Genomic DNA, 15,264 nt, shown 5'->3' with positions numbered 1-15,264 from the left:
ACTCGGCATCTGAAGTGGAATTAGTTAACTATTATTAGTGGTTACCACTTAACTAGTTATACCAGTCAATTGGTGATGTCATTCAATATATTTTTTCCTGGAATAAAAAAAAATCGGTTAGAACTTAGGAGTCCCCCGATAAGCGTCGGCACTCTGTATTGCAATTACCGTACAATAATCCGGATTAGACCGATGATAGGCGCAAAGCTAAGTTAATTGATAAATATGGGTAATCCACGACTCGTACAGCACGATACACAAACCTCAACCAACGATCCTGCTGACTACTAACCAACTAGTCAGTCTAAACGCTCTCAGATACGCCAACAAAGTTTCAGATCGCCTGCTCGCTCTGTATGTATGGACATCCAGGGGGCCAGCTGAATGCCGGATTCGGTGAGTCAATCAAGCGGTCAAATTGACAAGTTACATTTTTTTCAAATTTCATAAGTAGTAAGAATGCAACGTATGTCTCGTTTCTTACTGGTTGTTTCTTTTTTTACTATTATTGAAACATCCGGGAATTCCATTCCACCACCCTTAAGCGCCGAGGTTTCGTTATGTTTGCCTGGAACACCGAATTATTATCCAACCCCACGGAGTATGTACTCCGTACTTGTTTGCGACAAGACAACCCAGGGAGCATAGTGCCAAAAGTCGAATCTGACTGGCTCGACGATCTTGGATCTGGACAGGGCCTTGCGCAACGCAACGTTTTGCGACTGAATGTGCATTGTGCAAGCCCCAGGCCCGCAAGCCGCCAGGGCCTATTCATATGTATATGTACGTAGTAGGTAGGTATTAAGTTATGGTAAATGGTAATATCCACTCCGAAAGGGTTGATGTGCTGCTCTTTTGCTACCCAACCGCATACGTATACTCTGTATCTGGCATGGACTCACGATGGCGTACTTAACCTGTAACTCAATGCTCTCTACACTGACAGACTCACGAGATCATTTATTGGATTTTACGGTATGCAGCGTCGCGGATGGAGTATTCCCGAACGCACCGACGGCCAGACAAGACAAAGCCACCCCTGTATTATTATGCTTTGGCAGTGGTGGCACAGACAGCCCAATAGTCATGTCTAATCGACGGATCTCTAATAATCCAGGTACGTACGTACATGTGTACAATCCGGGAAAAGGAATAAATGTCATCTAAGTTTAGCATCGTATATGCTAGTTAGTAGTATACAGAGCAAGTTATTGACCAGTGTTGTCTGCCCCCTGGGGCCCTTCAATGCACACCTGACTAAACTGCATGCATGCAGATGCTAGATAAATTTGATACATCCTGAATGTACGTAAAACCATGACATGTCGTCAAGAGACTCAAAAAGCTGATATAGCCGCTCACATCTTGCATGTGGAAGGGAGGGGAGTCAAGGGACCTACCTACTCAATTTGAACAGCAACAGGGATGTTGCATCGCATCCCATTCAGCCATGCCCAGCAATAATAGCGAGCACTAAGGAACTGAGTAATAATAAGTATACTCCGTATTATCAGATAGTACGGACTAAATGCAGACTGGCCACACGGTCGGGGTCAAATTCTGCCCCAAGCTCCCTAATTTTGTTCCTCTTGAGACAGTGGACACACACACATCAAGTCAAGGCCTTAGGTAACTATGCCCTATTATTAAGACGCCCGTTTCGTCACACCCGAGCCGCGTGGTTTTGAATTGTCGAGAGATGAGATGCACCCTCTGTCCTTACTGACCCTTGCCTAACGGGCTGGTGAGTTAGTTAACTTAGTTGGTTGGTTACCAAAACCCGATAGTCATAACTAATCATCAGAACATCCATCCTGACGATGGTTAACTATAACGTATGTAACTACGTAGTACGTATTACTTCACAGTCTGATCGCCGACGGTCAAGCTGATCGGCAAGGAAATTTTCCATGACATGGTTCTAGCCTTTTCAACATCAGAAAGAAAATTTTTTTCTTTCTTGCTCTGCTCCATACGCCGTACGGATACCCGCGGCCCAGGACGTGGCCACGCACATAGACGGATAGACGGGACATGAATCTATACGGAACATTCCATTCCACCCAAGACCATTTAATGGTGTTTACCGGGTTTGCCCCACCGTGTGTGTGTGTGTGGTTACCCTTCAAACTTTTGAGGGAAAAAAAATAATATTGACGGGAATTTTCAATTTTTAGATGTTTTTTTTTTCCTTTCCATGGATATTTCGGAAATCGATAGTGGAGCGCTTTGGGCTTCTGGAATAACCTCCCCAAGAGCCAAGAGTGAGCATCTTTCTTCCATGATTAATTGATGTTATCATGAATGCTCGTACAGTTTGTTTTCGTATTGGTGGTTGACGGTTGTAATCTATATCCTCGGTAGTAACAGACAATGACTTCTTTGTTGTTTTGCCGATCTACCACACAGCTAAGACCGTTAAGCTGTACGTGTACTACAGTATGGTTTCGGTAGAGGGAAGCGGGGATAATTATCGAAGTATAATAATGAACGGTATGACGAACGGGATCGGACGGTGGAAATTATAGTTAGTATACTACGCACAAACAAGGTCTTTCTTTGATCTACTGACTGGCTTGAAAGCTGATGATGATGGCCATCCTTTCAGAATAATATTAATACATACATACATACATACATACATACATACTACATAGCGATGAATGCGTTACTGCATGCAGTAGCTACAACCTCAGTTGGATATCGGCGTATTTCATATTGATTAAGTAATTGCTTTTTCGCCTGTGTCTGATCGGTCCCTTGAATAGTTAGTTACCTACACAGTAACCATGGTAATATGTATCGTGGTATAAATCTGACGGGTGCATGTATTGATATCAGCTGAGTGGGTTTTCGTCAACTGCAAGGTCGACCCAAACCGGGAATGGGCATAGCACGCACGCACACACACAGTCTCTCTCTGGATTACTACGAGTAATATGTGGCTTGCCTGGGAAGTCTGGTGGTGGCACACCTCGGAAGTAAAGAGCGGTTGGTGACTTGGTGTCAGACTGTCAGGATGAGCGCAACTGCCAGCAATTAGGGTTTCCGCTAGATCCGTGCCGCACTAGGCAAAAATCGTCTGTTAAGTATTAACTAAACCGCGTGTTAAACAGGTTAAACGGCAAGAAACGAAAAAAGAAAAGAGCGCAAAAAGGGCACAAAGTAACGAGGCTGGTTGGCAGGTTGGGACTAGTTTAAGGAGGAGTTAGTGGGCCGAGTGCTAAATATCCGGGCCTACTCCTACAACTCTGTAATTGTATCAGTGAGTAGTGTGTATGTATGTCTAGAAGAGATCTGCCCACGGTGACACTGCACTGGCCAGTCATGTACATTGAGTCGCCCCGTCTAGCGAGCATTTCATTGGCCATCTGACTCGGCCGATCATTCAACGACCAGAAGAGACTCAAGAGCCTAAAGAAGAGGAAGTGAATTTTCGTATTCGGTGGTTCCGCTCCACCAGACCAGACCAAACCGTCTCCGTCCGCCACGCTCTCTTCAACCAAGCGACGAGCAAAGTCATGATTCAATATGCAAGCTGTCTGATTAGTCACTGCAACCTTGGTTTAACTAAACTAGTTAACTAGTTAGTTAACTGTTCTACAGACTAGTTGGTTGAACCTGGTTACCATTTCATTTTCCAGATCAAAATGAGAACCATCACAATGCCGATTCCTTCCGTGTAACACCACTCCGGATGTACGATGTCGAGCCTGGTCAAAGGAATGTGACACGCAGCACATTGATCAGATATGTAGTATCATCGAGTAGTAAGTTACTAACAAACCTCACAAAAAGAAAAATAATACGGAGGGTCCGACGACTAGCAGAGATCGTTGGATCGCGTCTTACCGCCGAAGTTTCTGAAAAGTGTAAAGGTGAAACTCGTTCCCTGGCTCAGTCAGCAGGATATCCGTATAGCCGACTAGAGTCCATGGTCTCCATATACTAGTATATACTACAGAGTAGTATGAGTACGAGTTCACTAAGGTCTCCTTTTGGCAGGGCCGGATGAGGAAGGCTAACCCGCCCTGCCAAGTGTAGCACATACTACTACATAGCTACGCACTACACTACGTAGGATAGTGTCTGTCCTATGGATGGTGGCAAATGCAATGTAGAGGTAAAGGTAAAATGTAAAGGTAAATTACCTTTTTGCTTCCCTCTGCACGGAGTATCCAAGTCACAAAAGATAGGCTTTTATTATTATTAATATTACCTTCTGCATACGGAAGTAGTGGCAGTGGCTGGGCGGCTGGTTGAATTACCCGGGTTTGTATTGTTACAAGTATGCTCAGTAGTAATACTCTACTTAGTTACGATGGATGTAGTGTATGCTAACTTCGTAAGTTACAAAAGTAACCTCCTAACCCTGTACTATGGTACTCTAACTCTGTACATACTATGTGCATGCGCTGTGACCGCGGTCCGTTGGGCCACGGTTGGCCTAGATTAATAATACAACGACAATACTTGAATACTGACACAAAGTGACCCGAAACAAGGGTCATGGCTTTCTCCATACTTGACATTTACTACGTTCAGCCTAGCCCACTCGTGTTCCTTTGGTGCTACCCACTGCGAGGTCCACCACGAATTCGTCATCTGCTAATGCACCTCTTTGACTTTCTTGTTTGATCATGGATAGTTCGGTTCCTAACTTCTCACAGGCTCCACCGATCTGGAAGCGCTTCCTGTTCGGTGACGGCCTGGTCTGGTCAACCCGTCAACGAAACGAAGCGCGGGGGCCTTGTCTTGGAGACTTTGCTTTTGGCCCTTTCCTCCTAAACTCTTACTCGTGGTGCGTTTGAATCTTGTTTAACTAGTTCCATGCTAACCCAGCTAAACTTCCGACCAACCTTTTCAGCGTTCCATACATCCCCCATCCCATACTCCGTACTCCAATCCACTCGCTCATCCATCCTACCTCAAACAAACCAGAAATTCCCACTCCCCGATATTAATAAATACGTACCATCATTTGTGATCCCTTCACAAGCCGCCCAATCCAGCCCACTATGAAACCCGCTCGTCATCTATTATCACTACTGGCCAAGGCCGAGCCACTTTTATCCTATCCTATGATAATATCCCACTTGACATAAGGAGTCAGGAACGCCCTGGCCTCCTCCTTTGTCATTTCGACTTGCCTTGCCATACCATACATAATACAATATAATATAATACTCTTCTGTCTCCCTTTGGTGTCTCTGCTTTCTCCATCAGTTCAACTATCTTCTTACCATCAACACTCATACTCAACTCAATCAACACCAACACAATGGGTGACTACGGGCATCAGCCGTATCACCTTCCTATCGACTGGAGTGTGCAACTGCAGTCGCTTGCAAACGATGCCACCCTCAGAAACTACCGCAAGAATCTGTCGAGAGTGTCTAAGCCTAGCAGCGCTGGCAACAGTCCACACTCGCAAACAAGACGACGCACGATGATCAACAACACCACCACCAACAACAACAACGGCTTTCCTAAGGCCCGAAACCTCTTCCACATGAACAACAACAGTGCCAACACTTCCACTCAACAACAACGACCCTCAAGGCCGACCAGCTGGCATCCGTCCGCGAAACAGCAACAGCAGCCATACTACGTACCCAACTGCCACCCCTCATGGCTGCGAGGATCTGATGTCTCTGTCTCCGCTGTAGCCGCCCAGCAACAGTCGGGCATGACTTCCATGTACGGTCTCTCGACGCCCATCACATGTCCCATGAGCGGCGACTTGCTATCCACCAACGATTACTATGCCAACACTTACGGCGAACCATACAACTTTCTCCCTCCTGGTCCGCAAGTCTACACACCCGTCGAGCCATCAGATATGTTCTATTCCGAGCCATCGGAATGGTCATCATACAGTATGGAAGGCACGCCTATCTCCACATATCCATGGATGCAACACAGCAATGGGTTGGTATCCTCGACGGACCCTGCAATGATCGACTATGGCCACGAAAGTGTCGCTTCAGCTGACGATCTCACTGCACCACCAACCCCAGAAATGGTCTACAACCACCAACAGCAACCACCAACTTTGATCTCCAGCACTGAGGACGATCTTGATGATGGTGGCGATGCTCTAGTGGCCGTTGGTCTCTACGACGAGCCTTCCTCGTTCTCCTTTACATTGCTTGGTGGCGGTAATCATACCTGCCATCCTACCGGTAAGGGACTCAAATTGGAAGAGACCTTTACCCCTGTCGAGGACGACGAGGAGGACGGAGACGCCGAGATTGATGATTAGTTTTCTTCTCTCTTATTTTTTTTTTTTTATTTTTACTTTTTATATGACTTACGATGAGCATAGCATGGAGTTTGGGCATGTACTCCGTACCAATAAAGGACGGACGGAATTTTGATACCCCTGTTTTAGATTATTTGCTTCCTACTTATATTGATAGACCAACCATTGTTGTTGCTCCTGACTATCATTCCTATTTTTCAAGACAGACCATAGGTTTTTTTTATTGTGTGCTCCGTACAGGTAATTAATTGTCCAGTAGTAGTTAACTACGTGGTTCGTAGATCGATAGAACGGGAAGTAATGCCGACTCTTCTGAGCTCTCTGGCATTTGCCACTACGCAGTACGTCGTACGTATTAGCCACCTCATGCCTCGTACTCCATAGTTACATAGTTAGTAAATTACTCTTTGCTCCTTAGATAAGACAATTCTTCCTCGTTGTCCCAACTTCCCAACGAATGTCCACCTTGCAAGCTTCTAGAAAAACTTGCAGCGTTCGCCAAGACGCGTCTGATTGGTGGTCATTTCGAGGTCGGGGTCAAAGCTTCCACTAGCCTTTCCTCTTTTGGCGCATAAGTGGGTCCCATGGGTTCTAGACTTAGTTTGCGTTTCGCATGCCTGAAAAGTACGGCAGCCACACCACTTTCTTTGATCTTCGGAAGAATGTTTTTCCTGTTTGAGTTTCGGTCCGGAATTTTTTTGATTGGTGAGAGAGAGCGGTCTGTATATACAGAGTAAAATAATAAATACAACAAACATTCAAAGCTGTCGATAGATAAAAATGCCCAAAGTCATAATCACCCCCTGGAGGGATGAGTCGGAGTTGCTTGATGTGAGGTCTAAATTCTATCCTCCTTCATCGGCATCGCCGTCTCCTCCCTTGTTGGCAGATCAGCGATCTGATGCATGTCGAATCGTATGTTCCCCCCCTTCAAGACTTTTTTTTTTTTTTTTTTTTTGATTTTATAAGCAGAAACTGACCATCACCACCAGGTCGAAGCCTGGAAACTGCGCGGCCATCTCCCGCACGCTGTGGAAGCCACAGCTTTGCTGACTGATGCCATCTTACACGATGACTCAACCCACAATTCCGTCTTCTCAATCAGAGCTACCTATGCCGCCGCCTTTTCGCGGTTTGTTACGGGCCTCGTAGACACGAAGCTAGGTAGCGGTGGTGGAGGAGGTACGATGTTCAATCGTGCCTCGATGATTGGCCTGCCGCTCTCTTTTGTGGAGTTGAGGCATGAGACGGCGCATCGCGAGTTGCCGTCGCTGGTTTTGTTGAGGGGTTATACGAATCGCGCCTTGGAGTGGTTGTGGGATTATTATTGGGTGAGGATTGATCAGAGCGCATCTTTTTCTGTAAAGACAGGGGAGGATGGGTTGAGGGGACGGGTCAAAGTGTTGCTGCAGCAGTTTTGGCAACAGGCACGATCGGACAACTCCAGAAAAAGGGTTAGGTCTTTGGCTACGTCTGTCTCGCAGTCATTGGGTTCGATTTGCAAGAGCGATGTCGAGGGAGCCAAGGTTATATGCAGGGTTTTACTTGAGGATGGATTCCTTGTTCCAGAAAACAGGCAGTAAGTATTTTCGACGCAATTATCTTTGACTTTGACACGGACTAACCGAAAAACAAGTCTCGCAAGTTCAATAGAAACTATATTCTCGACATGGGACTCGGTCTTGCAGCCGATAACAGATTCATCCAAAACATTCCTAACCATCCTCACCGAAGAAATGGCAAAACAGTTATCGAACAAATCTAACACTCCGGCAACAACAGAAGATCCTTACCTAGAAGGTGTCTATTTGTGGTTAGAACATATACTGACCTCGGAAACTTGGATACAATATAAACGATTTCTGTGTTCGACGCCTTATCTGCGGTTTGCATGCGAGGAATGGTCCAATCACTGGACTAACATGCTTGCAAAGATTATTGCGCAGGAAGCTGAGAGTTCACAAATTTATGATTCACTACCAATTCAGTCTGTGCCTTCTATCGACGGTTCTGTGGAACCCCCCCTCGCAGACGATCTTCAAGCCTCTGGATGGTCGTACTGAGCCAACCAGACTGGACAGCATGACACAAACAAATTAGAAATGTCCAGCAATAGGCTTTGGAACATCCAACTTCCTTCTCAACAGAAGTAGCACCCACAGTTGGCGCAGCACCTTTGAAAGCCTCCTCAACCACACCAACGCTACATGAACCATCTTCCACGCTTTCTCCTTCACCAACTGCTCAACTCGCTCGACAACGGCCTCATCTCCCGCCGTTAAACGCAGAACCCATCAGCGACGGTGTCCGGGATCGAATTGACTACGGGTCGAGCCAGAGCGGCACCAAACAACGGTGACCAGGGGGGGATAATACCGACGCCCGTCTCCTCATCTCACACTCTTTTTTTCCTCGCGATAGCAGAGGTTGTAGTGGTTTGTGCACCGAGATGAATTTTCGTCCTGCCATTTTTCTCGGCTAATGTATTGCGGATTTGCAAACCGCTAAGTTCTGCGCCGAGATAGCGGACTTTTCCTGCTTGGACGAGATTGTGGAGAATGGTCCCTTCTGCGGGGGATCATTACGATGGATTGGACGTTTGTAATCAGTGCCCAAGCGAGTGAGGGAGGGACGCTTCGACTTGATTGAAGACTGATGCACGAGAGAGGCATAGTCAAAGTGTTAGTCCAGGATACGCAGGAAAGAATAGAATCACTGGTTATCATACTGTTTACTCTTCTTCATAAACTTCCCATCTATGGGCCCAACAACAGTCAAATCCTCCCCGACATGAGTGCATGACCTTATTTTTCTCTCTAAAACTTCTCATAGTTTGAGCTAGACTCATAGACCAAGGCTCCTCCCAGAGCTTGTTCTTGTTCTAATAAGTAATTCCCTTCCTTTCGTTTAGTCAATATATGCTCTCTATAATAGTTGCAATTCAATAAAAAAAAATACTGTTTGCTTGATTGAAACTTCGGACATTCCGTCTAAGTAAGTAACCCATCAATAGGTTGACAAACATAACGCCTATTGCCTATTATCATACAGTAGGAAGACTGTGTCACCCTCGAACAAAATACTCGAAATAACCAGAAAACAATATAGCCGACTCGCTTTTATCCTTGAATGAGGAATATGCAAAAAAAGAAAATCCTGACGCACGACGAAACGTTGTACAAAAATCCAAAGTCGTCATAAAATAAAAAACCCTAACGCCGTCGCTTTGAGAGAATAGGATGCTGAAAGAGTTGCATTGTAATCGTAAAGTTCATGTAATTTCGAAAGTAGTGGAATTTTTTTTTTCAAATAGAAGCAACAGCAGCCTGTGCTTCGCTTACTCCAGCCTGGACCTGATCGTGATTATCAGACTCGGTTAAAGTTGTATCATCGGTAGTGGCATTCTCCGTAAAAGAGACACCCATATCAGTAGATTTTCCAAGCTCTGAATCTGCGAGCACTGCGTTGATAAGAGCCTCATCATCGTTGAAATTGCTTGGGAATTGCAACATTGAGTTGTTGTTTTCTGCGGTTGGTGACCAATCAGAGAAAGGCATGTACATATCTGATTGAGGAAGTGATTGCCACGGATCGAATAAACCATCCAAAACCATGTCGTCCACACTGGGAAATGCACTTCTGTTTTCAATAGTGCTCTCTATCGAGGAGTCTTTATCAGAGCTTGAGCGTGTCTGTCTCGACCTGGGTGTGTTTGGTGACAGGCCGGTTGTAGAATGCTTGGTTTTATTGGCACTAGGCGAACAGAAAGGCAGCGATAGTCGCCGTTCGTTGGAGCGAGGCGTCCGTCGCTTGGGAGTGGGCGTATGTCGCAAATTAAAGTCGAATGATGGACTGTCGAACAGGCCATCCAAATTGCGATTAGCAGCAGATGGAGTGTTTTCTTTGTCTGCTACTGTTTTCTCAGAACCTCGTGATGAAACGCGAGGACTTCGACGCGGACTATTCAAAAGGGACTCACCCAAAGCCTTCAAAGGTCCATCGTGATTGCCATGCGGGAACAAAGCTCTCCTCACAGGCTTCGGCGTGAGGTTTACTTCATGTGACTTCGATACATGGACATCAAGGTTGCGCGCAGGACTCGATTGAATGGCCCTTTTAAGCGCTTCCACGGCGGCGTTCTCGTCCCATTGGCTTTGAAGTGTATTGGATGTAGGTTCCGCACTGCTGGCTCGAAAGCGCTTGTTTGGATGATCCATTTCAATACAATCATTCGTTTCTTCGTTCTCGTTGTCGTTCTCGACCGCAGGAGTGACCCTATCATCTCCGGCTTGGGAACCATTGTCACCAGCTGGAGAGGAAGTGTCTGTATGGGCCGGGGATGAACCAGGAGCCGAATTCATCTGAGATTTGCTTCGGCTTCTTGTAGAAGTAGTTCCGCTACCTGTCAGAGGGCCCTTGCGTGCGCGAGATGACCGTTTGCGTTTGTCCTTTGCGGGTTGTTTGTTCCATTTGTTTTCCGGACGCATGCATTTGAACTTCTGCAGCCACAGACCACAGGCTAGTTTACGTTAGTGAAAGGTCCCAATAACTTATCATGTATATACTTACGATTGCAGAGAAGAATCTGATCAAAGTCTTTATCTGCGTCCACCAGCGTCTTCTTATACAGTCGAAACTTAGTGATCGTCTCGCCATCGACTCTGTCTGTAGCCTTCCAGAAGAGGCACATAGGGTCCTTTAGATATTCGTTGGCATCCTGTTCGCTGCCTTCAAATTGCTTTGACCATGCCCTCCTCCAGGTAGGAGTCTCAATAGCACCACAATTGTTGCAGTAGGGAGGGACTTGACCTTCTCGAATGCAGTGTTCAAGTCGAGCCTGGACTTGACGTACTCGTCGTGCACCTGCTCCACTTCGTCCCTTACCCCTCTCCTCAACAGGCTGGGGCAACGGCGTTTCAACAGAGGGCATGTCACTCATCGGACCAGACCATGTATTCGCATGGTGCATGTAGCCCGAAGGCGGCAAGACGGGATCGCTGGCAGGAATCGAGCCCATCAATTGCTCCATCTCACTTTGAGATAGTGGAGCAGGTGCTAGCTTTTGGGCGGGCCTTATGCTTGTTCGAGATGATGGTCGCGAAGCCGTAGAACTATGTTGGGGGGGAAGTGTTGGCGCCTCCTTGGAAGACAAAGATTCATACGGGCTGTCACTAGCCAGATAATTATCATTTTGCTGCCTTGAGATAGAACCCTGATTGGTCAATGAATTGTGACGACCTGTCATCTGATCTTGGCGATTCTGTTTTGTAGACTCGCAGTCGGCCATTCCTGTTGTGTCATTGTTTTCATGAAAGTTCGCGCGGATACAACTATCTTCATCCATCAAGTCCTCAAGTGTCGCACTCATGAACCCAGAGTCTGGTTGTATGGGCAAAGGAGGAAGGACGGGACTCGAGCGACTAGGTAGTCCTCCATCCATGATAGGTGGAGATGATGGCATACTAAACTGTGATTCGAAGATGCCCTGATACCGGTGGTCATCAGGAGAAGTATCTGGCAAATCAGTTGATGGTATGTCATCATACGAGGGATAGGGTGACCTATAGCTTGTTGCGCTATTGATGGACGATTCACGGAGCAGACTCGGAGTGGGGCGAGCTCGTCGTGGCCCTTCACTGGCGTTGCGAGAAATTGGGGTAGGCGGACGGACAGGTTCTTCGAGAGAACTTGCAGCAGCTGAGGATTGGAAGGAATTGATTGGTGTTGGACGATGAATCCGGACAGACGCAGCCGTGCTTGCAGCCACCCGAAGTGAACCAGGTTGACGCTCAATATTCAGGTCATCTTTGCCGGTTACATCCGCCCTGAAAAGTTTAGCGCGCTTTCGCGGAGGGTGGTCCATTGCTTCATCGCCGCTCCCATATCCTGAATAGATTGATCCTCGGCGGGTTATTGTGCCCGGGCGCTGGAAGTCTGAGTCATGCATAGATGCTCGAGACAGTGGACGAATAGAAACTTCGCTTCCTCTTCGACCGTGGCCTGCTGCAGATGGTTGCCTAGACATTTGGGCAGTCATCTGTACGCCGACTGGCGTCTCGCTCCGGCTTGGTGGATCCACTGGAGATGTTGCCGTGGAATCTGGATGAGCCGAAGGAAACTCCCTGGGGGTAGAGCCTTCACTCAAAAGCCGATGGAACTTTTCTATACCAGAATGATCTATAAGTCCATTCGTGCTATGTGTAGACCGCGGGCGCTGACTGGGTGCAAACATATGAGGGTTTTGTTGGACGAAGGAAGACCAGGCTTGAGCATCAAAATCTTGCGGTATTATATTGCTTAGTTCTCGATATCGTTGCATGCTTTCGAGATATTCGCTTTGCATTAGGGTGGGTACCGGTACAAGCCGTAGTTTCACTTCGAGTGTTTCTTGTGCGCCCTTCGAGAACAGTCCAAGGACATTCTTGCTCACTCGCCCTGTGACAATAGTTTTTGATTGGTGTGCAGGTGCATTGGGCGTTGGCGACGCGGAGGCGAGGACCCAGGATAGCATGCCTTGGCCAACCAGAGGGGTTTCATATTCCGAGTAGTCGTATGCATAAACCGTATAATCCTGACCGAGTTTCGCCACCAATTCCGGGCTGCAACGCAAGTTAGTGACTAGGCTGAAGAAGGATTGAGTAGCCCAGATGAGAGGGTCACTGACCTCGCCGACACAATAGCCTGAATACATGTCTTCAGCTCAATGACACCTATCTGGGTCTTTTCATCAAGGTATGCAGTTTGAATGTCGAGTAGATGAGGCCATCGAGCCAAGCAATTCGTTTTATTCTGGTCATCGAATGTGTAGAGAACTTTCACTGTCAATTGCAACAAATCCTGTTAGTTGTCTGCCTAAAAACATATCTGAAATACTTGGTTTTGACGTACACCTCATGGGCCGGATGGTGATACCGTCCTGAACTTCCATCCCAGCCACAACTGTTATCTTCCACCATACGCAGTTTTCTGTCGAAACAACGACTCCAGAGTTGCAAGGAAGTTTAAAAGATCCGTAAATTTGCGAAGGGCTAGTAAAAATATCCCTCGAGACTCGCTAGGCTGGTATATCTCGCACGTAGTCCTTCAAATCCGACACTTTTTCGAGTCCTGTCCGAGTAGTTGCGGTGAGTGCCGTGAGGGGATGTAAGGTTCCGTAGCGCTCTGTGTTATGCAAGGATTCGGTCCCGTCGACTGGGAGAATGGAGAGTATGCACGATATGCGGATGAAGATAGTGATACAACCTGACCGAGGGGACACTGGAATGTAAAGTGGAATCTTGATTCACATAGAATTATCAATTCAAGGTGCTGATTGGGCGACTCCGGAGATGCGCGAGGGAGGATCGAGAAAGTAGAATTATAAAGGAGAGAAAGAGGAAGGAAGAAGGAGAAAAACGAGGAGGAGAATGGGGAAGTAGGAGATTATGTAGTTGAGGGAGGCTGGAGAGGACGAGAAGCAGGCAGGACGAGGTTGAGATAGGAAGACATGATGTCGTGAAGCAACAAACCAGCTTTAGCTCAAAGAGGGAAAGAAGCGTGTTTCTCCCACGCGACGTGACGGAGCCAATCGCGGTCGCGGAAGCTGCGTTGTCATGTCACGTGTTCGTGTTTTGCACTTACCGTATTCACCTTAGTGCATTCAGCACATCACGTGATGTCATTTGACCTACTCCGTAGTAAATTTTGGGTTTGGACACTACTCTGCAAAACCAGCACTTAACTAGTTAGTAGTAACTCCTACGCTCGAATTGTGCATATTTGGAGCTTAATGTGTACGTGTGCGTCCATGTTTCATCGTAACATACCTTCTGACAGACCAGAAGAGCACGAATTCTCACCAATAGAACTCCTAGCGCCTGCCTTGACTCTGCATTATTTCACGCCGAGTTCTGCGTACAATGCTATATTCAGAAGATGGTTCTTCATGTAAACTATTTAGCGAATAATAGATTAGCAACTATGTAGATGCATGCAAAGCTGCTATTCGAGTGTCTCTAGCGGCGCGGGAGTATTTGACTCGAGCCAGAATGATTCTATCGGTAACTACGGGGCGGCTGGTTCGGAAATGGTACGCCTGCTGAAAGGATCCAATGCCTGCAATTCCGCGAAATACTTCGATATTAAGCGGATTGGCAGACAGAAGATACCATGTCGAGGCGCAGATGCGCTATCTGGCCTAGTGTCGAACATGTCAGACGCAAATTCTTGACATCGCGGTTAACCGTTAGGCAGGTACCTAAGGGAGTATTGATCCCAAGAGTTCAATGGGAGGACGTATGAGTAACCCATGACTGGGCGATATCCACTGACACTAGGCCAGTCTGAATGACAGCGAGTATATTATTCCGGATAAGTTAAATAATTCGAATAAAATTCAACAAAGCACAAGCCCGATTATACGGCTAAACGAGCTACCGGAAGTCGACGGGAACCCCTACCTACCTATTTGGATGGAGGATCAGCAGCCTAACGAACGTAGTCGGACACCGTGAATTTCATTCAGGCACTTCTCTCCATCAATGAACTTGAAAGAGATCGTTAAGGGAGAATATTGACGACAACTCCCAATCCCATTAAAATTCTACAGGCGTCTCCTTTCGTGGGTCCTTTCATGTCTTATCATATCGTATCTTCTTGTAAACCGCCTCCCACATTCCGAACATGCCCACGGCCTTTCGCCTCGGTGAGTCAACACATGATCCTGCAGAATGAGGTTCCTCACAAATGTCCTATGGCAGATATGACACTCCCAGCGTGCCTGACTCGTTGGTCCTCTACTCAACCGAGTAAAAGATTCACTAAGATCACACTGTTCCGGATGAAACGTTCTGAGGTGCCTCCGAAGCGCAGACTCAGATGCCAAACCCAGACCTTCAGTTGTACAATTCTCAACTGTACAATGGAATGGTCTCTCGTGACGATCCACATGACTTTCACGCGCTTGAGCGGTTTTAAAACCTTCGTGAAAGAAGAAACATAGTACCTTTGGGCATCGAAAG

At 46.8% G+C, this 15,264-nt stretch overlaps 4 protein-coding genes across 4 annotated transcripts; 3 read left to right on the top strand and 1 right to left on the bottom strand.

The window, feature by feature from the left end:
• Nucleotides 1-5,281: 5,281 nt before the first annotated feature.
• EYB26_001834 (uncharacterized protein) lies at nt 5,282-6,265 on the top strand (the record flags this gene model as incomplete). Its single annotated transcript, XM_054261142.1, has 1 exon — nt 5,282-6,265. One exon carries the CDS (start codon nt 5,282-5,284, stop codon nt 6,263-6,265), a length of 984 nt encoding a protein of 327 aa, XP_054117117.1.
• Nucleotides 6,266-7,045: 780 nt separating this feature from the next.
• On the top strand, nt 7,046-8,328 carry EYB26_001833 (uncharacterized protein; the record flags this gene model as incomplete). Its single annotated transcript, XM_054261141.1, has 3 exons — nt 7,046-7,180; nt 7,258-7,844; nt 7,902-8,328. The coding sequence occupies 3 exons, from the start codon at nt 7,046-7,048 to the stop codon at nt 8,326-8,328; spliced, it is 1,149 nt and encodes a 382-aa protein (XP_054117116.1).
• A 1,242-nt stretch (nt 8,329-9,570) lies between these two features.
• EYB26_001832 (uncharacterized protein) lies at nt 9,571-13,193 on the bottom strand (the record flags this gene model as incomplete). Its single annotated transcript, XM_054261140.1, has 5 exons — nt 9,571-10,175; nt 10,245-10,784; nt 10,835-12,864; nt 12,930-13,083; nt 13,154-13,193. 5 exons carry the CDS (start codon nt 13,191-13,193, stop codon nt 9,571-9,573), a joined length of 3,369 nt encoding a protein of 1,122 aa, XP_054117115.1.
• Nucleotides 13,194-14,926: 1,733 nt separating this feature from the next.
• On the top strand, nt 14,927-15,245 carry EYB26_001831 (uncharacterized protein; the record flags this gene model as incomplete). The annotated part of the gene is made up of 2 exons (XM_054261139.1): nt 14,927-14,948; nt 15,004-15,245. 2 exons carry the CDS (start codon nt 14,927-14,929, stop codon nt 15,243-15,245), a joined length of 264 nt encoding a protein of 87 aa, XP_054117114.1.
• Between the last annotated feature and the right edge of the window lie 19 nt (nt 15,246-15,264).

Source organism: Talaromyces marneffei, chromosome 1, assembly GCF_009556855.1.
Source record: "Talaromyces marneffei chromosome 1, complete sequence".
NCBI classification, from domain to species: domain Eukaryota; kingdom Fungi; phylum Ascomycota; class Eurotiomycetes; order Eurotiales; family Trichocomaceae; genus Talaromyces; species Talaromyces marneffei.
Note: the sequence above shows the minus strand (reverse complement) of the source record. Positions and strands in the feature narration are given on the sequence as shown.